The 24,007-nt window shown below is 44.3% G+C and overlaps 1 protein-coding gene across 5 annotated transcripts in view; it reads right to left on the bottom strand.

Moving 5' to 3' along the window:
- Window positions 1–2,349: 2,349 nt before the first annotated feature.
- MAP3K13 (mitogen-activated protein kinase kinase kinase 13) overlaps window positions 2,350–24,007 on the bottom strand; it is a 78,453-nt gene continuing 56,795 nt past the window's right edge. For 4 of the 5 annotated variants that reach the window (XM_057428955.1, XM_057428956.1, XM_057428957.1 and 1 more), the window contains 13 exons: window positions 21,218–21,401; window positions 20,581–20,772; window positions 19,774–19,932; window positions 16,633–16,791; window positions 14,507–14,615; window positions 13,450–13,559; window positions 12,141–12,257; window positions 11,478–11,615; window positions 9,783–10,527; window positions 8,320–8,390; window positions 5,549–5,846; window positions 4,781–4,878; window positions 2,350–4,692 (listed from right to left, as the gene is read on the bottom strand). In XM_057428955.1, coding sequence (XP_057284938.1) covers window positions 4,656–4,692; window positions 4,781–4,878; window positions 5,549–5,846; window positions 8,320–8,390; window positions 9,783–10,527; window positions 11,478–11,615; window positions 12,141–12,257; window positions 13,450–13,559; window positions 14,507–14,615; window positions 16,633–16,791; window positions 19,774–19,932; window positions 20,581–20,772; window positions 21,218–21,401 — 2,417 coding nt within the window. In that variant the 3' untranslated portion in view covers window positions 2,350–4,655. Of the gene's footprint in view, window positions 4,879–5,548; window positions 5,847–8,319; window positions 8,391–9,782; window positions 10,528–11,477; window positions 11,616–12,140; window positions 12,258–13,449; window positions 13,560–14,506; window positions 14,616–16,632; window positions 16,792–19,773; window positions 19,933–20,580; window positions 20,773–21,217; window positions 21,402–24,007 lie in introns of all 5 variants that reach the window. The other variant, XM_057428959.1, reaches the window with a different exon arrangement.

Raw genomic sequence — 24,007 nt, 5'->3', positions numbered from 1 at the left:
CTGTGTCAAGCTGCAACAGCAGCTAGTTTGCAGCAGCATTTCCCAGCTTTAGGCAGGCCCTGCTCCCTCCTCCCCCTGTCCTCTCCAAACCCATATTTGTTCAGCATTTTTGGCCTGAAATGAGAAACCATGCACTTCTGTGCAGTTAGGTACAGTAGTACAAGGACCAAGTTGAGAAGAAAGTAATCATGTTTCTGCACCTTCTGTAGGAGAGCTTGCACAGTTGTAAAAGACTGTTCCTCTATCATTCAGATGTTAAGTGCACCCTGCAGCAAAATCATTCAGGATTTGGGACCAGCTGTGAGCTGCTGGTACGTACCATTCATATGTCAGAACTCAGGAGATTGTTTCTGTCAGTGGCTGCTACTCCCCACAAAGTCTAAGGGCGGGGGGAAGAAATAAAGAGCTTGATGTGCCCAGCTGGCAGTACCTTTGAAACCTACACATTTGTTCCTGTGTAACTAGAAGGTTTCCAAATAAGCAGGTTAAGTCTTTGTTCCATTGCTGAAGGTCATATTATCTTATTAGATACTCTGCTTCTGGGGTTTTGGTATTTGCACCTCCTTGCTCTACTCTTCATGAGTCTGCCCTCCACTCAGAGGATAAAGTAAACTTTCTGGCATGGAAGAGGGCAGATGGGAGCACTCAGGAAGATGAGACAGTGAATGCTTCATCCCCACCAGTAGGGCTGAAACTGAGTGGGACAGCAAGGTTCCCAGGATGAAAAGTCATGGCTGCAGATTCAGTCCCCAGTTCACATTGCAAAAAAAATTACTCATTTGACAAGAGCAAAAGCCAATGCTTTCGTGCACTGATAGGCTACATGTGTCCAACCAAGGCTTCCCTGCTACTTGGAGCTCCTGGTAGTTCCAGTTGAGCTGTGTTCAGAGATACGTAACAATTAGTTATTAAAAGGCTTCATGACATTGTCCCAAAGTACACAAGAAACCATTCCCACATCACCAAACCAGCCTGAGAAGCATTGAAGTACACTGGCTTTTTATTCCATGCATTGTTTGCTTTGATAGTCATTCTTGTTTCCATCACTGTACACTGTTCAATACAAAAAAAAAAAAATAAATCAAGTTTGTATCAGGAATCCACAGAGCAGGGAGGAGGGAGATGAACACTACTGGACAGGGCCAAGATGAAATGGTTACTTAGAACACGACAGTGGGGAACGCAACATTCAGCTCTGAGAGAAAATCTAGGCTAGTGTTCAGGAGCTGTCAGCAGCCGTGAGAACTGGATCAGGGTAGTCAGGATGCTGAAAAAGGAACCAACAGTTTACTTCTGCCCTGCAAATACAGTGTTGCTGAGAGGAGAAAGCAGGCTGACTTACACCTCTCAGCCCCATACCCTGCTAGGGGAGAACATGTGAGGAACCGCAGCAGAAGTGCCCATACAGCAACATGGAGATCATGTCTATGTGCAGATCTAGGGAGGTTTCATTAAGGAAAATGCCTATATAACCCCCTGAAAAACTGCCAAGAATGCAGGGGAATGCTGAGCCACTCCTGCCTGCACACAGCCAAGGGCATGGGATGTGCGCAGCGGGAGCCTGGGATTACATCGCCATGGGTACAGTGTTATGTGTTTAGGCAAGGGGGGGATGCCCTAGTGGCAGTCCCAAAGGGACACTGCATAGTAGGCAGCAGTTAGGATGAGCGACACTGGACTGCAACAATGCAATGACTGGGGCATGTAAAGAAACTAGAGCTAAGTGTGGCAGCAGATAACCTGAAGGGTTCAGCTCTGCTTTTCTGGGCTGCAGAATGGGCCAGTGTCCCCAGGCAAGGATGGGGAGGAATCGGCACACATCTGGGACCACCTGGCCCAGAAAGGTCCCAAAATCCCACACATCAAAGTTTCTCTGCATGCCCAGAGGAATTTCATTATATGGTGGAAGAGGGCTAAGCAGAGACCACAGCTACCAAAACCCCTCTGGGATCTTTGTTAGGGACTGAATCATTGCAGACAAGTCCCTGCACAGAGACTCTGACAGGCCTGAGCTGGAGGCAGCTCTCCTTTGGCTGTAAGGCTGCCCTAGGACACCAGTGCTGCCCAGGCTGGGAATAGCCCTGCCTGCTGGAGCTCAAGAAGCCTGTCAAATCTGAGCAGCAGAGTGTCTCCAGGGGCATAAGGTCTGGCATCCTCTGCTGTGGGGGACATTTGATGGCAGTTCTCAACCTCTGTATGCAATTGTTCAGTCTCTTTGTGTGCGTATGTTAAGTGCACACAGTTCTCCATTGCTAAATTCCTGCACCCCGGCCTCTAGCCTCCTGAGTGACCATCTGCACCGCCTATTCCACACCAAAATCACACACACACCATGACAGCAAGCCTTTCACCTCCTCCTGCCGCTGGCCAATAAACAGAGAACATCTGGGGGAGAAATGAGGGATGAGAAGAGTGAGGAAACAAGAAACAAGCCAGGAAAGAGCTTCACTCCCCAATGGCATTCTGCTTCCACCCAGAGCTGAGTATTGCTGCTGCACGCAGGTATGAGCTGGTTGCTCCCTCTCCAGCAACCTCTTTGGTCCGACACGGATAATCCACCATGTGGATCCACTGCTGGCCACCCCAATCTCGTACCTGCTGCCCAGAGCAACTGCCCTCCTCTCTGCTTGTCCTTTTGAGTGCTCTTGCCAGGGATCTTGTTCATTTTGTGACCAGTTCAGAAGCCACTCACTCCCTGATCACCATTCCCCATGAGATCAGGAGCTGTCAACTCTACCAGCAAAACAAGCACATTGCAGCATTAACCACGAGGAGTACCATGAGGCTGACTGCATCCACCTCTCAGAACAGCCTTGACAGGTTCTCTGGCCCAGTGTAACAGCATCCTTAGAAACCACGAGAGGCAGCCACTACTGACAGCTGCTGAGACCAGCTCTGCTCCCATTCCCCCCCAGCTACCAGGGAGAAGGTAACATCACACAAACAGATTACAATTGTGCTAGCAGTGAAGCAAACCTTCTGATCTACAGAAATGATAATAAATAATAAAATAACATCATAACTTAAGATCTGTGTGTAGTCCAGCTACAAAAATTTAAAAATATGGGATAATTTAAACTCATACAATACTGCTCTCTGTATAAGTAAGACATTTTCCTTCACTTTGCCATGAGGCTATAAATTACCACAGTTAAATTCAAACCAGTATTTTAACATAAAATGTAAACAAACAAAGCAACAAAAGTACCTGTCCATGGTCCATTCCTGCCGTTCAGCTCAGGCTGGTGTGCCAGTCTGCAGAGCAGCACCCAGCACGCTAGGAAGGGCAGAGTGAAAGCTCTTGCAGGGCAACATCAGCTAAAGGGGTAGGGGGGAATCGTGCTCTATCGTTTTGTTCTCTTTAAATATTGTTTTAGAAGAGTAGTGTTTGAAGGGAAGGCACTATGAGTTCTATCAGAAAACAAATTTTTCTCATCTGCCAATGCCTCGGCCTGTCACATAGCAGTACTATTCTCACTTTCACCTGCAGAGTGTCAGCTTAAAGGAGAAACAGAGGCCTCAGGGTACACCTGAGACACAGCTGTGACACAGCTACCATGGAGATTCCCTGTGCAACCCGTTTTGCACAAAGCCTGACATGAAGGGCAGGCAGCTGTTAATGCTTTCAAGAATGTACAGTGAATAAGGAGACAGAGCAGGGCTGATGCTCTTAACCTAGGCCAGTGATTCCCAGTCTTCCCCCTCAACGCACAGCTCTCTGCTGGTTATTGATGCTGTTGTAGGTGAGAGACTGCTTCTCCAAGTCCAGGACAGGCATCTCCAGTTTCCTCCCCAGAAGAGTGCTCAGGCTCTGCAGAATGTGCTTTCCACGGTTTGCAAGTTCTTGCTTTTCCAACACTGATTTGATTGATTATTTTGACTGACTGAAACAGACAGGAGGTAAGAAAAGGAAGTAAACTGGGAAATGGCACACTGCATCTGAAAGAGGTTTCCCTGCTCAACTGGAGATCGACATTGCCAGAGTGAAGCAAGGACGATGTTAAGAAGTGCTCTTATACCAATTCTCGAGAGGACGAGGTTAGAATACATTTGCAGGGTCTCACAACAAAATGCTGATTAAAAAAAGAAACTAAAAATCTTTAAAATAAAACCCACTATTACATTCCTGGGGATGTATCAACTCAGAAGATCCTGGAAGTTAGCACCTCGGTACCAATATTCTCCAGGAACACGTCCAACCTTCTGATTAAAAATGACCCAGCTGGTTATACTGAATACGCTTTGTTCACAGGTTACCCTATAGTAAGGTCTTTTTATGCTTCCTCATTTGGTAAGACTGAGTGGTTTAGTTTTCTTGATCTGTTCTCCAATCTTCAGGGCCATGAGGCCTGGTCCCCTGTGAAAGCAGCAAGAGAAGCCCCTCACGTCTGTACACATAGCTGTCCAGGCAGGACTCCCAGGATGTTTCTCTGTAATGTGCTTGCTTTCTGAACTTAATTTTTTGCAATAAGTCTGTGTGTCTATAAATACAATCCACTCTTTACAGTAAAAAGTGTTAAAATGTCAAAAAAATAAATATCCATGTTACAGTAACTAGATTATTCAATAAAATACATCCCTGCCATTCTTGATTGAAATGCTCAAAGAGAATTAATTTCATTTGGACATTTTCCAGAGATTCGGGTTATTGCAAATCACTCCTGGGGTGGGAAGGAGAAGCATCTTCTCTTCCTGTAAAGTGTGATGAAGGGGAATGAAGTGGAATCTCAGGGAAATCAAAATGCCAGTATCAGGAAGCTTTGGGGGAGATCTGTTTTACCAAGTAGCAGAGCTGCAGGGCTTATTGGTCCTGACTGTGGCATCAGAACACTCCCCTTCAGAAGAGTCACAGTCTGATTCTCCAAACTGTGCTGGGTTCTGCAAAGCAAAAGGAAAAGTGGAGACCTGAGCAACATTCCTGCACCGCAGATCAACCACACCATCCCAACCTGTCACAGCAGACAGGCAAAGGTCACCACCAGCAGAGAGATTAGCAGCACACAGGAGATAACAACAGTGCACAATCACCCTGCCAAAGGTCACTTGTCTCAACAAGGGTACAGCAGAAAAGTATCTGGTCAGAGCATTACCAAGGACACATGGAGTTATGAGAAGATAGCACAGCAGGCTCTGCCCTACCCCTCCCAAATACTTGGCAGACAGTAAAAGGATGAAAATCGTTCTAGCTTCGCCAGCAAGACTGCCAATGGGTAAGCTTGAAGCAAACAGTTTATATCCATTCCATTTCATTATCTATGTACTATTTTTATTCCACTTAATGCAACTGCAAACCTGATGGCCTCCCAGCATCATGCTCATCTTGACCAGGAAATTATGTACAGCTTGCTTTGTGCTACTTTTTCCCCCAGCTACTCATGTGGCCAGTTATAAGAAAGACCTATTTAAGCAGTTGCTTTGCTATAGTACATCTACCACAGCATTTCTTAGACAGTCACCCAAATTTATGGCTTTTGGATTCATTTCCATAACATTTATGGGGGTTTTTACTCAACAGAAAGAAGAGGGGAGACCTAAACTTACAACTCACCTCACAGCTGTGTTCATCTGCACAAAGTTTGCCCAGAGACATCTGAGTCTTGACTCTCCGCACTGCACACTCTTTGTCTGAAAGCCCATCAGACTGGGTAGAGATTTCAATGGGGATCTCTGGAGTCTGGGACAACATGTCCTCCAGCTTCTCAGCCAGCTCATCTTCCAGCTTGGCTGCCACCTCATCTGGACTGTTTGAATGATCACTTGTGTTCCCCTCCTCTCCATCTGACACAGAGAAGTTCTCCGAGCTGAAGGTTGAGTAGGACTGGCAGCTACTGATGCAGCGGTGAGGTCTGCAAACCAGGAGAGTAGATCAGCATGCAGCTTGTATCACAGTATCTCTGACTGCAGAGAGTTTCCCGGGTGCTGTGCTTGGCTATTCTGTTATACCTGGTCTTGACAGACTTCACTGCTGGTGCCTGTTCAGCCCTGGGTGAGCTTTTCCCCAGGAGCACACTGCCAGCCAGAACAGTTACAGCTTCTCAGTGGGCAGGTTTCCACACGTGCTCTCACTGAACAGAGTAAGAATGAGCTAGAGAGCCAGCACAGCCTTACAGTTCAAATATCAGGAACTCTGTTTCTGACATGTAGCAAGAGCAGCCCTCTTTTGGAACATATATCACAATCAAACCCCTCACAGCATTAGTAGTGCAGTGAATGCAGAGTGGCTGCTACATTCTACACAGGTTTCCCCAGCAAAATTCTCGTCCTCCTTTCTGAAGCATGACATGCAGAGCAGAGTTTTGCACCTGTACTTTTAACTGGCATCTTCAGCACAACATGAACAGGGCTTCCCTGCTGTAACAGGCAGCCTGGGCTGCTCAATACCCGTCTCCCTAGAAGACATCACTCAGGCACAGCACATGCAATACTGCCTGGTTGCTTCTCCACACTGGGCTGAGGACTTGATGCTTCCAAAAACATCTTTGCGCAAACAAGGTTCTATCCATTTCCAGGGGATAGAAGGCTTCACATCAACTCTCTGAGAGTCTCTTCCCACTCTAAGAACACTCCTGCAGCTGCATCAGAACTGATCTGCAAGGCTGGCAGCAAGAGCTCTGCAAAGTGCTGGGCTGCCTTTCTTATCTTGAAGCTATGGAAACCTACCACTGTTTGAATGATGTAGTTCAATATCTACATCTTTAAAATTCATATGTTTCTATTCTGGCTTGTCTGCTACATGTTCATACTAGCTGATCTGCTCTGGAGCATAGTCTTCTTTAACAGTCCTTTGTCCTAAAGCAAGACTGTACTTTAATATACAAACCTAAACTGTATTAGGTTTCAAGCTAATTCAGTTGGGAAAAACAGTGATCTCAACAGCCAGGCTAGAATTTAGATATGTGCACTCGAAAGTCCTCAGTTACCTGAATGTGGAAATTGCTTCATACCAGGATTGAACAGTAATAGCACAAATTATCAGTTGGCTGATCATGCCAGGAGACCCACAACAGGTCATCACATTGAATTTAGGAAAGGCAATTTGTCTTCCAAGTTATTAAATCACAGAAGTGGCAATTATCACGCAAGGACTGTATGAGTGAGCAAGCTCCTCTAGTTCAGTGTTGTCTTTGACCCTAGGCAGGAAGACATAATCTGGGTAAAGTATGACAAAACAGAGTATGCAGACAGAGCCTGCTTTCTCCTGGCATATCTTCTTGGTTTGTATCACTCAGCAAATCTAACTTCTGAGCTGAAGATCAAACCTGCAGTGCCAATAGACACTGATGGATCTATACTCCATAAATATAGCACTTATTCTTGTTTATGTTTTGATTTCCACAGCATACCTAGACAAAGAGCTCCACATATGAAAGCACTTTCTTTTTTTCATTTTAAGCCCCCATTTGCTTCATGAAATGTCTCTAACACGAAACGTATCATTGTTTGTCCATTTTTTCCACATAAATTACAATTTCATGCACCTCCAGTACCATCTCCCCTCCTGCTAGACAAGTATTTTTCATGGACGTAATCTCTTTTTTTCTATGGAAACCACCTCTAACCATTCTTGTCAGACATTCTCAGTACCTTTTCAAGTTTTACCATGGTCTTTGAGCTGGGGCAATGCAGTTGGCATTCAGGAGTCAAGCTGCATGATGTGCTGTGAATGTACGCAACAGCAGACACAATTTTATTTTCTTCTCTGCTTTCTTCCTAACAGCCTTTAACCTGTTTGCCCACTGTATCACTTCTGCACTTCAAGCAGCTGCTTTCATAAAGCCACAGCACCAATTCTATGATCTATTTCCTGAGCACAGGACTGTAAAGCCCACTATTACATAGGCTTCAGTAAGAATGCCCCTGCAAGTCTTATTTTACAAGCAACACCATCAAATTTGATCTCCCTTGTTGTCACCTAGCTCTTCAATCCTACTTGAATTCAACGACAAAGGTGCTGGAGTCTGCTCCACTGCAGCAATAGTTAATAAACATTTGAAAGAGCCCACAGAGGGTCCCAACATTCAGGAAGCCTGAATCTGGTGAAACAGATGTAGCAGCTTATTATTACAGGCTGAATGTCATCAAGTGTGATCCAACTGTGCTATAAAAAGCCTGCAGAAGAAAGGCTGTGCTGAAGATACCACCTCAGAACAGGCTGAAAACAGCGAGCGAACATGGGGGAAAAACAGTGTGGACGGGACACACTGAACGCAATTCTATTCTTTTGTCAGCACCTCTTACAGTTTCAGTCCTGGTGCTACGACAGTTCTCCTCCTGAATTTTGTCCCAACAGAGACTGATTAGAGTGAATTCACCTTTTACCTTTGTCTACGAGGGAACTCCACTTCACTGTCTACTTCGCCCTCTTCCTCTTCTGAAGAGTCATCACCACTCTGGCAGAAAACAAAGACAGGAATGGTATCATTTTGGTGAAAGAACAAACATGCAACTACATGGTTGCCCTTTGGTCCTCCAGGACAAAGTCACAGTGTCAGCAGCCTGCAACAAGAGGAAAATAACCTGCACATCAGTGAAAACTGGCTCAGGCATCTTCTCACCAGGAAATCCAGCAGTCTTCATGCTGCCATTTCTGAATTTGGAGTGACTGGCTTTGAAATACACTGGAGTACTTCAGCAGGTATTGAGTACATAACATTCCAGATTTTTACAGAAGCAAATTAAGTAGTTAATACCATTCTGAAACCCACATAAATTACTGAGGTTATCTAGCACTCTCGGCTTTACAACGTCAACCCTCTTCTGCATGAGCCCACCATGGAGCAGGACGGGGGATGACATAGCCTTTGCTGGTGTGTTTCACCATCTAGGAAAACTTGAGTTTTGTTCCATTCTCTGCCTCAGCAATCAGAGCCCTTTATTCTCCTTTTCTCATCCAAATCCACCTCCTGCACTCATAGTTTTTGCAGCCTTGTCCTAGCCTACCCAACCTGCCAACCCTTCATTCAGAATCAGTCTCTTATTTCATCCCATCCCATTGTAATGTGAGGTCCTCCTCCCTTCATTCATGACGCAAACCACACTCTTGGTCTCATCCTCCTTTTCCTTCAGTTTTACACCCAGACCCAGTTTTCCTACTCTTTGAACTCACTCAGACTGGTTCCTACTTCTCTCACCACCTGGTGGATGGAAGCAGGAAGAATGAACTGTTTCTGTGCAACTGTGCTGTAACATCTTTTCGAACTCCTGCAAAACCTTCACAAACACACAAGAACTATGACTTTCAGTCAAGGAGATAGTTTCTGGCAGGTGCAGCAAAAGGCATGTCCCCAAGATGATGGCAAACGTTGAATTCCTGTTCCAAGACACAGCAGTGCTACAGATTCTCAATGAAACTGTTACAGGATATTTAACATCTCCAAAACAATGCAGTTATCCCCTCCTTTGTTTTGAGAAAGGCTTGAAAACATTTTGAGACAGTTGCAACAACAAAAATTCAGTAGACTAAGTTTCAGATCAAACAAAAAACTCACTAAATTGCAAGTAACAGACCTAGGCCCTATCAAAACCCCATTTGACAGCCCTCATTATTAGCAGTATGCTCCAATATGCCTACAGTACTTCTGACATTAAATGTATGTCCAGATCACAAAGTGAAGTTCAGATAGGCATTATTTCTTTAAGATGAAGTTGTACATATAACTCTACTGCTATGTGCATGGGAAACATGGCTTTGCTACTATCCTATATCCAGACACCTCCTTTTGGTGGAGAGGGAAAAGAGGAACAAACTTCGGATTTCCTAAATCACTATGTTTTGTCCTTACCTTCTGAAGGGGTCTTGGTTTGCAAGGTAGCACTGAGGAAGCCATGTGCTGAGGAGTACCTAGGGCAGATGCTGACTTACAGCTGTCAAAGCCCTCTTCATCCATCTTCTCAATGAACTGAGCGTTTTCATATAGGGAAACGGATGTTGGTGATTGAGAATGGCTCATCCCTGTTTCAACAGATGACATCTGCACCTGACCACTGTCCTCTTCCCTGCACTCTAGACAGGAATTATATGGATCCGTTTTGCAACACTCCCAATGATCAGCTTTGCTTTCGTTGCTCTCCAGGTTCCTTCGGCAATCTGCTTCCATGGCAGCAGAGATGAGGTCAGGGCTAGAACCAGACATCCGCCTTTGCGCATGGTTACTGAGAGGGCTCCGCAGCGCTGCTGCAGGGCCGAAGTACCTTAAGTTGTTTGCACAATTGGCAATATCTTGTCCATGGGCATGAAGCCGTGAGTGATGGCCATGTGGATGGCTGTGGCCAGGTTGCTGTGGTAGGCTGGAGTGATGAGAAGGATTATGAAGTGGAGGAGGAGGTGCATCGTCTTGCACTGGCTGGTTTTTCAAGATCCCTGCAAAATCATTGTAGCTGCCTTTGCTGTTCCCTCGGCGGTGACGTGGCTTACTGCGGTAGCGGCTTTTGCCACTCAGCGTGGACATTTTGGGACTTCCTGAGACTGGTGAGCCATTGGATGCTGCTTCTGTGCTGGGTATGCCCTCTGACTTCAGTAGATCTGGCCTGGGAGACAGTCAGCAGAAGTTATTCATTAAACCACACTCAGACGTGACATCAGCTTGGAGTCAGGATGAAGAGGCAGCTGTAGCCATAAGCACACCCCACTTTTTAAAATCTACAGGCTACCCTCTTATTCAGCTGTTTGACTTGTGCATTTTAGGTTTATTTAATTCTCTCCACTCAATGTCCTTTCTGTTCAGCTTATGCTCTACACTTTTTTCTTGGTGATTTTTCCAATATATGCCACATACTCTCCTTTTTCCACTCTTATTTTGATGTTCTGTTCCCAAAATAGCTCCTTCCTAAGACCTTGGTGCAGGGCACGTCTTTTACTATGCACTCAGCATGGTAGGATCCCAATCTGCTCATGGTTACCAGCCTGCTCATTTCAGAAGCATGTGTGGCTATTATTTCAGAGTGATTATTTACTGTTAATCGGGACTCTCTAACTTCTGGAAATCCCAGAAAATAAAGAAGAATAAGATAGAAAGCTCCCATTAAAAAAAAAAAAAAAAAAATCACTTACTGAAAGTCATGCAAAAGAGACACAGCTGAAGAAGACAGCATGAATTCCCAAATCTCTCATCCCAGTTTAATTCCTCAGTAATGAAACCATCCTCTCTGAGGACTGGTTTATTCCCACAATTCCTTATCCCGCTTAGAAATTTGAGACAATACATTAGACACCTCCTGTCAAAGCAACATCATCTGCAAAAAAATTATATGGGCCAAACAGCTCCAGAAAGCTGCCCAGGTAGAAGGGACGGCAGAATTCATTCCTTCTACCTTCAGATAATTAAACAGATGTGGTTCTGAGGATCAGATCATGCCCAAGAGTGAACATCCCTTTGGCCTGTTCTTTGTTGTCATCAGACTCAAAGGCAAGTAAGCTGCCTGCTTATCTCAGTGGGGATCTACTGCTGGTTCCCGGCACAGGGCTAGGTTGCTCTTACCGTTTAGTCTGGCTGCCTGGTTTATGGGAGACCCCTTTCCTCTTCATCAGCTTCTCCACCGTATTGGGGTGGATTATTGGTCTAACTGGGTGGCGTTTGTAAGTCCCAGGGTATTTCTTTTCTACTGCTTGTTCCCTCCTGAAACACAGGGAAGAAAACCAAACCCCATAAAACAGATCAATTCTCTCTTTATCCAAGTGCAGCTCCTGCAGGGCAGAAGCACAGCTCCACTGCGAGCACACTGTGTGCCTGTTTCTCAGCTACGGCTGGGTGCAACACAACATGCAGCATGAAAGGGTACAATCCTTTTCTAAATACTCTCTGCAGAGATCAGGCAATTGGAACAGGGCCCTAGCACACAGTCCTGAAACAACACTGCTTTTTTCTTTACAAAGGGGCCAAAGGATGCCAGCATCACAAGGGAAAGGTGCCTTTCTCCCAGTCAGTGGACACTGGGTAAAGATATGTGCACTAAGTGGTCTGCAGTAATCTCCTCTTAAGGGGCCTCTCTCTGCTTGTCAGCTCTTCACTTACCCTGTGAGCTTGTCGGGGGCACTAAATCTACAAGTACCACTGTGCAGTTTAGGTGTAAAGCACTCGTTTTTTGATCCTGTATGCATACTGCCACATGCATGGCATGCCATTAGGCCTAGAAATACATACTTTATGAGCTCCTTCTCACGGACCTCCAGCTGCAGCATAATAGCACTGAGCTCCATGTATAAGTTATTGGCTCGTTCCAGTTTCCTCTCATAGTGTTCACGGATATCTAGTGCATGTCTGAAAAACAGAAAAGTTGTTATTCCACAGTTCACAGACCAAGAGAGGAGGATAAGTATAGGTGCTTTAGGAAAAAACCTTTTAAAAGCTCAATTTTCCAGCTGTATTGCACTGAACCTCAGATAGAGGTAACAGTGAACAGTAACTAAGAGCTTGATACAGCAATGAATCATTGTGTGATTTAGAAAGCATTTCAGTCTTGAAAGAGTGGCAACACTTCTCACTAGAGAAGCTGCAAATGCCTCACATGCATCCTTTGGCCAAGCCCTGAACATCCTGTTTGCACAGAGTAGGGGCTAAATCATCTTCTAAAGAAACAGGGAAAGAAGTCATCCCTTTGTATTTCACAAAAAGCAGTATTACCCTATAACTACTATATAGCTGCAGAAGACATCTTGACCCACAGCTGAAAGATGTGACTATCAAAAGCTCCCTAGGGCTAGGGAACACTCATCAACAACTACATAAAACTGCTAAACAAGGTTTTCTTTAGACTCTCAAGTTTGACATAGAACTGCTACTCAGTGGTTCATGTTTCTCTGTCACAACTACATTGCAAATGTTATCACAGAAGATAACACTTTCTTAAATAAACGTTCCGCTTTCATTGTTAAGCTGGTGTAATGTTCAAAACGAATTTCAGTAGGCTGGTAAATTGGAGTGTGCTCACTTCTCTGGAAATAACTAATCCAAAGAAAGTACCAGGGCAGAGACAGCTCACAGCAAACTGCAAGATGTGTTTTCCACCGAGACGGATGTACAGGCTTGAGTGCTGTCAACACACACATCAAAACTCAGGCAGAAACATTCTGTGGTAAATACACAGGCCTTTGCACATCTTGCCTGGAGCAAACTGCTCGGACTGCCCAAAAGCAGGGAGAGTTTCTACTGTTCTCTCTCTCTCTCTGTCTCTCACTAGATTCCCATCTGCCAAGCAGCGCTCAAGGCCTAGGGCACGTCCATGGGAACTTCAGTTTCTGGACTCACAAGGAATTTAGGCTGCCCAAATTTATACCATCAGGAATACTGCATTCTGTTTTGAGGTCATCAGTAAAAGAGGAGCATGAAAACATTTGGGGGCTAGAGCACATGCCCTGTGAAGAGAAGCTGAGGGAGCTGGGCTCATTTAGCTGGAGAAGAGAAGGGCTGGGTGGGAAAAGTGAGCAGTAAACATAAAAGTCTGTCAACAGACCTCAGCTCTTCTCTTCGACGACGAATCAATTCTTCATCTAGCCGGTGGATACAAGTTCCTTCACTTTTAATTTTCTCAAAATGTTTCTTCACTTCTTCTCTCCATTCAGCCTAGGAAAGCAATTTACTTTTAGGTATTTACAATGAATTGGGAACCCTAGCTGCACCAAAGAAACACTCTCGGGCAACATTCTTTGTGTCTGCAGAAAATTACAGGTTTGGGTTGAAAACATGTTTCTGGTAATTCAACTATTTGGGTAACAACATTGCAGCATGTTCAGCTTTTTCTAATGGTGTTTTCATTTGTGCTCCAATTAGTTTAAAATATAACTGCATTTTTTAAAATATATATTTTTAAGAATTCCTAAAGCTCTTTTCATCTTAACACAACATTTTGTCCCTTTTGCCATTTAAAGTAAACATAAAGGCTTATGATTTGGAAAGCTGTATTCATAACAATGACTCTCATTAGGGTGATACCAGCTCTGTTTTCCCCTTAAAGCCCTGGTGCTTGCAGGTTGAATAAATACACCTGCTTCCTCACATAAACCCTAACACCATACAGATCCTCTCTACTGGAGGCAAGGTTTCATTCTCATTCCCTCCTTGGAAGTAGACAATAGCACACTGGGTAGGACTCAGAGGAATCTTTGAGAACATACTTTCAAATCTTTTCTGGAAGTCCCAGAATCCCTTCACTGCCCTGTAACAGCTCTTTGTTCCACTGGCTGCCTGCTCATCTTCACTATGAATGCAATGGTTCCGCTCTCAGCAGTCTCATGGTCTCCTGTACAACAGTATTGGGAGAACAGCTGGGAGCAGAACATCTAAAGTCAGCAGTCTGAGGGAGAAGTGAATGAGACAATGCTGAGTTTCTGACTCACGTCAGCAGCTGTCTTAGTTTGTGGAAGTTTGGGGAAAAGATTTTCAAATACTCATCAGTTTGCTTCTCCCTAGGAGTCAAACTGAAATCATGGATCCAGATTTCTGCTGTATTCAGTGCAGCCTCTGAAATCAGATCCTTGGAGCTAACTCTTGTACTCATGGGCTACAGTTACCTGCGATTTGAAATAGGTTTCCTGAGGAGTAGCCAGCACATCAGCAGATGCAATATCCAGGTGCATCAGTGTTTGCCGGAAAGAGGGACGATTCCGGGGCTTGCTCTGCCTGAAGCAAAACAAATACCCAAGCATTAGGTGAGGTTAATACTGCTAGCTTCTCTTACCATTCCAAAAGGCTTTCTCACTAGACCATGTTTTCTGTATTGTGTGGCTGACAGATTAGAGCAAAGGAGATTTTGTAGCTTTCTCTTTTTCTGAATATGAGTTGCTTTATAATTGTCTTTGGTTTGTGATGATCTATTCTGAAGACACACAGAGATGAAAATCATCTAAAATAGAAAAATGTGTTTACAAAGTGGAAGATAGGATACAAACTGAAACTGTTCCTAACTTGTTTGTCAAGACCAAACAGGTGTAAATTCACTATCATGGTAATTTCCAAATTTTAGAATGGTAATACTCAATCTAGTAGAGATGATAATTTACATTCAACTAAACAGGGTGTTTATAAACACCAATGTCTCTATGTTGCCACATAGTACATGCCTGAGCCTACAAGTATTGTAATGCACTAAACATCTAAGATCACATTCAAGTACAAAAGCATTTGTATCTTTGAGAAAAAACACCAGTACTTGAGCTTCAGGACCGAACCCACCAGGACTTGTTCCATGGATTCGGTGCCCAGGACAAAAAAAACCAGCTTCTACAAATTACCTACTCCCACTAGGTGGAGGTAAAAGTGTATGTACTCGGTGTTGGGAGCCTGCCTTTTGCAGCCATGCCTAGAAGCACAGCCAGGCAGAGCAGTCTCAGCACAGATCCTGCAACAGCATGACCTGCTGCAGCTCAGGGTCGGGGGGTAAGGAGTCACCTGAAAAGATCCATAAATGCTCTCACCTATTTTTCCCTTTGTGCCATCAAAAGGATGGCTGGTAAAATTCATGGAGTGGGAAAACGCTGAAGACCCCTTACACTCCATGTCAAATCCAATTACAAGGACAAAGCATTTTCCATATCTATCCCTGTAAAATACCAGTTCCATAAAGAAAGCTTTAATTTCTCTTTGTCCAGTTTAAAACCCAGTCACTTACAAGGGGGTTTCAGAGTGAAAAATCATTTCCTTTAACCCTGGAGGCAGCCTATAGAAATTTTACCCCTACTCTCCTTCTATCTCCTTTTCTCTTTGCACAGAGCTACCTTTTATCACCTACTTTGCTACAACAAAGCACCCACCTCTGTGAAGGCTACTAAAGATGACCTTCATGCTGCCTGACCTTGTATCATAGAATTAACTAGGGTGGAAAAGAACTTTAAGATCATCGAGTCTAACCTTTATTCCAGGACTGCCAAGAGCACCACTGAACCATGTCAATAAGGGCCTCATCTGCACGGTCTGTGAACACTTCCAGGGACTGTGACTACCACTGCCCTGGGCAGACTGTTCCAATGTCTGACCACCCTTTTGGTGAAGAAATTTTTCCCAATATCCAATCTAAACCTCCCCCGCTGCAACTTGAGGCCATTTCCTCTTGTCCTATCACTTGTTACTTCAGAGAAGAGACCAGCCACCTCCTCTCTCCGTCCTCCTTTCAGGTAGCTGTAGAGAGAGATAAGTTCCCTTCCTTTTCTCCAGCCTAAAAACCCCCAGTTCCCTCAGCCATTCCTTATAAGACATGTGCTTCCAGACCCTCCATCAGCTCTTCTCTGGACTCCAAATCCTGATTCACACTGGTCAGCCAACTCAGAAGTAATCATCACCCTGCTGGGGCTCCCATCAAGTTCTACTCCCCCATTTCTCTCCTGTTGAATTCCTTCCCCCTCACTAGCCTGTCTCAACAGCATCACCCACTCCCTCCCCCACCCATCTGCCCAGCAAACCAGACAGGTTGCTTCCTGCTTCCCCTAAGCAACAAACATCCTCCTGGAGTCCAAGCCTGCTGCCACAAGGATGCAGAATCAAAACGTTAGAACTTACTGCTCTCATGACAAGTGTGAGAGTATTCAAGAGCCCTCTGCTCTGGGCTCAACACCCTGACTCTGGTTTCACTGGTTTTACTGGGAGTCTCGCAAGAGCAGGGAGCCAGCCCTGGGTCTCTGCAGTGTGGGGTTCAGGCTCTTACCAAGTCTGCTTCATGAGGATTTTGAAACCATCTGGGCAGGTAGAAGGGACTGGAAGGTGCAGGCTGTTGCTGCCCACACCCCAAATGATGGCCGAAGAGTCCACATCCTTGTAGGGTATCTCTCCTGTAAGCAGCTCCCACAAAACTACCCCAAACGACCTGATGAAGAAATAAATCAGGATAAAAGCTTCTGTGTGAATTCAATTTAACAGAAACACATGGAGCTTGAAAAAAAAACTCCACTGTTTGATCTGAAATTGCAAGTAGGTGCAAGTGTGTTTACATACTAATTTTTACCAAAGAGTACCTATTTCACCTACCAGGTAACTCTTCCTCCTCTGCCCCAGCACTGGGCCGAACACCAAATCACACTGGTTTTGACCCACCCTTCCCTACTTGTGAGATTTTAAAGAACCTGAAAGCACATTTTCTGCACAGATTAAAGCTCACTCCTGGTAAATGAAAAGGAAAGTTAGCTTTCCTCAGATAGACTTTTGACTATTCTTATTGTTAAGAACAGTTATTCTGTTGTTCTACTAGTTACTCAGTTATTTCTAACTGATAAGTGTCTTACAGAGAAAACACAAAGGTTTTGTGTTGTGTTTTTTTTTAAACACTTCAACTTTGTTTTCCCTAGACAAAAGCTCCCTCTGCTGTTACAGATACTCCTAGGTGAGTTTCGCAGGCTTGAGACTCAGCGCTACAACTACTGCAACATAGAAACTAAGAAGCAAATGCAACATGTCTAAGTGACAGTATCATAAGCACATGCAGTCTCATCCAGTATTTATTTTGTGCTGAAGAAAGGTAGGCTGAAAGGTGAAAAAAATAATTAAGAGAACTCTTCCTGGAAAAGAGCCTCCTATTACAAGAACTGAAAGGCAAAGGTGAAGAAACTCCCTCTGTTTCTCTTCCTTAGATCAACAGGGACCAAAACCTAAATTTATAACAGGAAACAGCTACTTGGTTTTTTTACAATCTTCACTCAGTAAAACACCAAAGACATCTCAAACCAGTCAATAAGGAAGTAATCAAAATGCTGCTGAGAGTCAACACCAGTCTTACTGTACGTAAACAACCACCTACGATGCAAGCTGAGGTACAGCCCTCTCAATTTCAAACCCAGATATATCACCTTACCTGCCTGCCCCATCCATCTGTGGGACACCAGCCCTGCCAAGCTTGCTTCAGCAGGTGAAAAGTGAGAAGTGAGTTTCTGGCTTGTACTAATATCAAGTTGCTTTTAGCAAGTACAGATGAACCGACTGGGTCTGGACAACCAGTCAGGAAACAGAACTTCATGTGAAAAACGCTGCACTTCCAAAGCCCATCGGCTTCAAATCTTGGGGGGGAGAAGGACCAAAAAGCAAATCTGAACATTTTTTCCCTCAAAACATTTTCCCCTGGGCTGCAGGAAAGCATACGGGACAAACTACGAGGACACCCTATCTGGTTTCAGCTTTGTTATGATTAAGAACTGACAAAGGATTTGTTTATGATTAAGACAAAGGATTTTCAAGACTCCTGGTAAGATTATAGATTTCTTTATTTTTTTAGCATGTTGTTAAAGAGGAAAGAGAGCAGACATATATAAGCAGCTCAGGAGCTGTTCCCATTTGTTGTCCGCATTCATGAACATCAGTTTTACTCATATTGGAGATGGAACGGATATCAAGGAGGAGTTTGAGCAATTGTGACTGCAGCGAACTCAAGAAGAACTTGCACCAAAGAACCTATAGCTTTGCAACAAGAAGCAACATCTCTAAGTCACTGAGGAAAGGAGGAAGGGAGGGCCCTGATCTTCAACACAGCAAGCACGTGGTTTTTATTGCACATGGTGCTCCACACAATATTCCTTAACCTAAGCCACTCTAAAGGACAGAAAGATGAAAGTGGAAATCCAGCAGTATGCCTCCTCATGAGCCTGTGATTCAAAGGAAGGAGCCTCAAAAGACAAATGGCAAGTGTATTTTCTTTCCAAAACTACCCATGAGTTTCTCCTTGAAGTGCTGGCTCTGCTAAAGCCTGCTACATCCACATAAAATGAACATACAAAACACTGTGGGTGCAAGAAGATCTGTATACTGAAGATTACAAGACTTTCCCTATCCCTTCAGGAAATCTCAACTTAAAGTCATGACCTAGCTCTGAGCTACAACACCAGCAGCAGCCTGCTGTGTGACTCCACTTGCACTCTGAACCACCCATGGCTTTGACCTGCAGCTTCATGCTGCATGAGGGAGATGACAGCATTTGAAGCTGAAAAAACACAAGAAAGAAAATCCATCTCGGCTAGCAAGCAGGGAAAGGGCATCCACCCTGGCTACTGACATTCAGCATGCAGAAATAACAAGGCAGAAACATAGCTGCAGTTCCCTTGAGGATCCCAAATGCTGTGAAGAGGAGCTCCAAAGGAGCTCCAGGGCTGAGTCCTCTCTCAAGCATGGTTAATAGCATGGAGATCTGAACCTTTCCTGTGTTCCCTTGTACACAGAACATTTCATGAGGGATAGAAAGAGGCATTCAAAAAACTCTTACAATATATCCTGGTTTCATTCCTCTCAGTCCCAGCGTGAGGGGTTAGATTGACTGGACTATAATCCTGTGGCTATACATACAACAGGAGAGACCAGTATAAGGAAGGCAAAAGCTGGCTGGACCCTTCAAGCTAGCAGAGTAGAGGGCTACCTTCAGCTCAAGCGTGGCCCTAAAGAGGGTAGAAAGCAAGTGAAAAAAAATCTGGCTGCAGAAGTTGAGGTGGCTTCTGAGCACCAGGAGCGGAAGAAAGCTCTGGCCTGAATAATGACGCAGGGAAGAGCTGTTGCATTTGCTTACTGCAAGACACAGATAGTCTGCACTGAGTCTCGCTAGGTATCTTCAGATCTCAACACACAGCTTTTACACATGTATGTCATTTCTCTTCCCATTATAGCCATTATAGCTCATTCCATTATAGTTCAATAACAGAGTTCAGGGCACTAGGGAGGTGGAAAAAAGAATAATCTACCACAGAGCAAACTGTCCCCATGCTTAGGATGAGAAAAGAGCACTGAATATGTAAAGTGCTAGGAAACCAAGTGGCTTTTAAAACCTTGGCCAGGAAACAGAAGGTGAAGATACTTAAATGTTAATACTACTCACCAGATATCCACCTTTTCAGAGACGGGCTCATTGCGTATCACCTCTGGGGCCATCCAAGCCACAGTTCCCGCAAAAGACATTTTGGTACTTTTATCACTGAGTTCTTTAGATGTACCAAAATCTGAAATTTTTACTGCATCTGTGTGTGTAACTAAAACACTAGAGAGAGGAGAGGGAAGAAAAAACAAAACCAAGAGAAATCAGCGTTTACACTGGGAGAAAAATCCCTTCTTCATCAACACATTTGATATGGCCATCCTGTTCACAACTGCAGTACAAGAACAAAGACTATGCATTTTCAGCAATGAAAACACTCACTTTCTTTGGGGCAGTTGCGTTTTGTGCCTCAAATGCATTTCTAAATGTGACTAGTAAAAAATCAATCTTGATAAAATTGCAAATTAACAAGTCACTGAAGAGCCACTGTATCTGGGGACATTTGAGAATTGCAGTAAAGCTGTCCTTTGAACCGCACTTTAAAGCATCTAAAAGTATGCTCTTAACACATTGTCACAGTCATGTTATAGGCTAAAGAAGTGATAAACGTCTAGGGAATAAGAATATAAGCAGACAGATAGTTTTAGTCAGACAGCAACAGAGAAATGAGAAAGATGGGTTCAAAAAAAAACAGGGAAATAACAAAAGAGCAAATAAGAAGGAAAAATAAAAAAGCAGAAAACAACAGAATATCCCATTTTCAAAAAGGAAAAAAAGTAATGGGGATTTTGACCTAACTTTAAATTATTCCTCAAGGAAAACAAAAAAGACAACCACAACTGGAGGATGTTCAAGTAGCTAGAGTCTCACTTTGGTGACTTGAGGTCTCGATGGATGATTTTGTGAAGGTGCAGATAATTCATCCCACTTGCGATCCCTGTGGACCAATCCACAAGCAGCCGAGGGGTGACTTTCCGCCCTGCTCGCAGGACTTCGTAGAGCTGTCCATGTGCACAGTACTCCATGATAATACAGTAGCATGGGGCTTGAGTGCAAACTCCCCTGTCAAAGGAAACACACAGCTAGTGAGGACCACAGTAAAAGTGCCAGAGCAGCTCTCAAAGGTGGCAGTCAAAGGGCAGGAGAGTAGCCTATTCAGTCTGCCTGGCCAAGGCTCTGCTAACAGCTCTCCTTCCTGAACAGGAAGGGGAATGTTCCTGCATGCTTTGGACAGGAGAAAGCTCATTTATGACAGGGATGGGTTTCCTTTAACTTTCACACCACGCAGATTTGTAAGGTTCACTGCATGCAAAGTACAGCATTAGGTGAGAATGGTGTCCACAGCTTTGTTTTCACCAAAATGTGTGACAACTGAAGAGGAAGGATGACCACCCATTTTTTTCTATAGACAGCTTAGTTCCTGGGTTTTAAAAACCTTAGTCAGGATACGTAACCAAATAGCTCTTCCCGTGATAAAGGTATATTTCTAACAAGTTTCATAACCTACTTGAATGCAATGATGTTCGGATGTTTGAGTTTCCGCAAGTGCTTGATATCCGTTTCATTCTGATCTCTCACTTTCTTGATGGCCACCTCCTCCGCCCGGAATTTGCCCAGGAAGACAGCTCCCTGTGCACCACTGCCCAGCCACTGCAGCTCCGAGATCTCCTCAAATGGGACCTCCCATGTATCTAGGCACAGGCAAGCAAAGGGGATAAAAGATCAAGACCACACAAATGTTCTGCTTTAAGATCACACCAGGACAGCACCTACCATCTCCCTTGCTAAATCTCAAAGGTGGACTTTTTTGGAGGTAGTAGATGGCATCTCCTCCCATTAGAGGTACAGCTGAGGCATGCACCACACATACTCACCCCCAGCATCCCTTTCATCTAGCTCCTCTCCCCCACCTTCCCCACCACAGTCACGCCCAGCCTGCTCCTTCCCATTCTCCCATCTGCTTTTTCAACAGAGCTCACCACCACTGCTAACCACTCAGGTGAGCTGCTTCCACTTAGCAGGCAGCAATTTAATGTACCAGGGACACTGGATTAACAATTTAGGGAGGACTGCTCCAAAACTGAACGAGGATGGTATCTCTTATGAAGTACTTGACTCCGTTGAGATGAGAAGACACATTTAATATTCACAACCGACAGAAAGAATATTGAGGGTTGTCCATCCCTCACCCAAGATAGGGCAAAAATAGAAAATAAAAGTCAGAGATAGAAAGTTATAAACCACAGACCAGCAACCACCAAGTTACCCAACACAAAGCACATTAATCACCACTACCAGTCACAGAAACAGGCCTTTCCCGCACCAACATTGGGTATATCAGTGTCAAATAGGCTAAAAAATCTTAAGTGATTTTTACTCTTAGCACCCAAATGCCTCTTCAGAGGATACTGCCAGAGTTGTCCAGCAGCACTATATAAACTGTTTCAAGACAGCTGTGCCCATCAGAACAAAAAGCCTTGTTGGCTGGGAGTCACCTTGAAATTACCTTAACATACCCCAAACAGCAAGATAAAAGGTAGGCAATAGTTTATTTACTGTAACTCAATAAATGTCTAAGTTAAGAGAATAAATTATTTAGCAGCAAAACCAACAAGCAACCCTCTGATTTCCGAAATAAAAGCAAGTTGCACCTGTACAGATCCCTCTTTCAGATGTTTACAAAGATGTGTCTTCTTGTTTCATACAGTTTCCAAGCCATTGGGGTGTTCCCAGGACTGTAACTGGGATGATGCAGAAGTGTCCCTTTTAGCTACTGTCACCACTGAAGGGAAAGTTATATACCAAACTGCCTCTGGACTGATCTCAATTCACATCTTCCCCTGAGATCATTCCTGCAGCAGTCAGCCACTAGCTGGATGTCTCCTGCCAAATGCCTGGTCTCCAAGCATGGCCAGGGAAAGACATAAGCTCCCATCTGGAGCCAGATCCCAGCACTCTGCTCACTGAACTAGAAAAAACCATGTTCATCTACAGCAAAAATTTCCTTCAACTTGGCAGGGCAAAGTTCAGTCCTCAGCAAGTTTCCTCACAGACACAAATCTATTTCTCATACTGATACATCCACTTGCAACCTTACATCATATACAAATATTAAGAGTGCATGCAGCTCTCAACTGAAAAAGCATTAGAACTAACCAACCCCAGTAACCATGGACTGGGCATGGATTATCCCTATCCTCAGTTTTCCATAATGACACTGTGAAGGTGATATTGTGTACCAGGCAACTTCTCTAAGGCACCCAAAGCATGGGAGTAGTGATGGGTAACTATATTGCTGTCACCTAGGAGCCCTAATTTGCTCTTAATATTACCTATTAACCTCTGCAATGAGAAAGGCTGAGGAAGATTGTAAACAAAGTAAGTGCAAGTTCATGCACTTCTTCCTGCAAAGCCATCTGTCATCTTGTGTTTATTCAGTAAGATAGATACTTTCCCATATCCCTCTCACACCCTGATCATCAGGGGCACGATTCAGGGAAGGGGATTCAGTGCAGCAACAACCAGTGAAACATGGTACATCTTAGGGAATTTTAAGAAGAAAAAAGAGCCAAATTATATGGAACATCAAACGCAACAGTAAGACAAAAGTAAAATTAAAACACCTCCACTGAATAGGAGCATGTTCCTACATTACAAGGCTGCCAGCATCAGCGATTTCATTGGGACCCATAACATAGCAGGCACTGAAAAGCTTCCTAAAGAAAGTGATGCTGGTGGAGAAAAGCACTGGACTGCGCTCAGTTGAAAACCAGGGTTTGAGAGCATTTCCTACTACAACCCAAACCCACCTACTAAAATATGTAAATTACCCTGCATATGTGCTCCCTATGGCTGCCTGGGACTACCCTCAAGGCCAACAGGCTGACAAGGGTCAGTAAGACAAAGTTAGTCTTATCAGCCCTGCAGAGGGGCAATGGGCAAGGCTGGAAAAGGGAGGACTCAACACACCACCAGGTGAATACAGATGAAAGTTGAGAGCATGCACATCACCCAGACAGCAGGTCTAAAGCTCTGCCCGCTGCCTGTATGGATCTGTTCTGAACAGCCCACAACACCTTGAAGCAAAGATTGGTGAATTATTGCTGTCCCATCTACACAGCAGGTACAATGAGAAACTGAGATCTCTGTCACCTCAACCAACAGCTCGAAACAGAAACAGACATGCATAAACCAGCTGCAATAACTTGGGTGCCTGGCTATGATAATTCACCATAGTTATGTCAAAGAGCCTGTCCAGAAGAGTAACACCTCAGATGATCAGCAGGGTGACTAGGAA

This window comes from Pezoporus wallicus, unplaced genomic scaffold (genome assembly GCF_028554395.1).
Source record: "Pezoporus wallicus isolate ANWC-B61680 ecotype Strahan unplaced genomic scaffold, APGP_CSIRO_Pwel_v1 contig_593, whole genome shotgun sequence".
Lineage (NCBI taxonomy): Eukaryota > Metazoa > Chordata > Aves > Psittaciformes > Psittacidae > Pezoporus > Pezoporus wallicus.
Note: the sequence above shows the minus strand (reverse complement) of the source record. Positions and strands in the feature narration are given on the sequence as shown.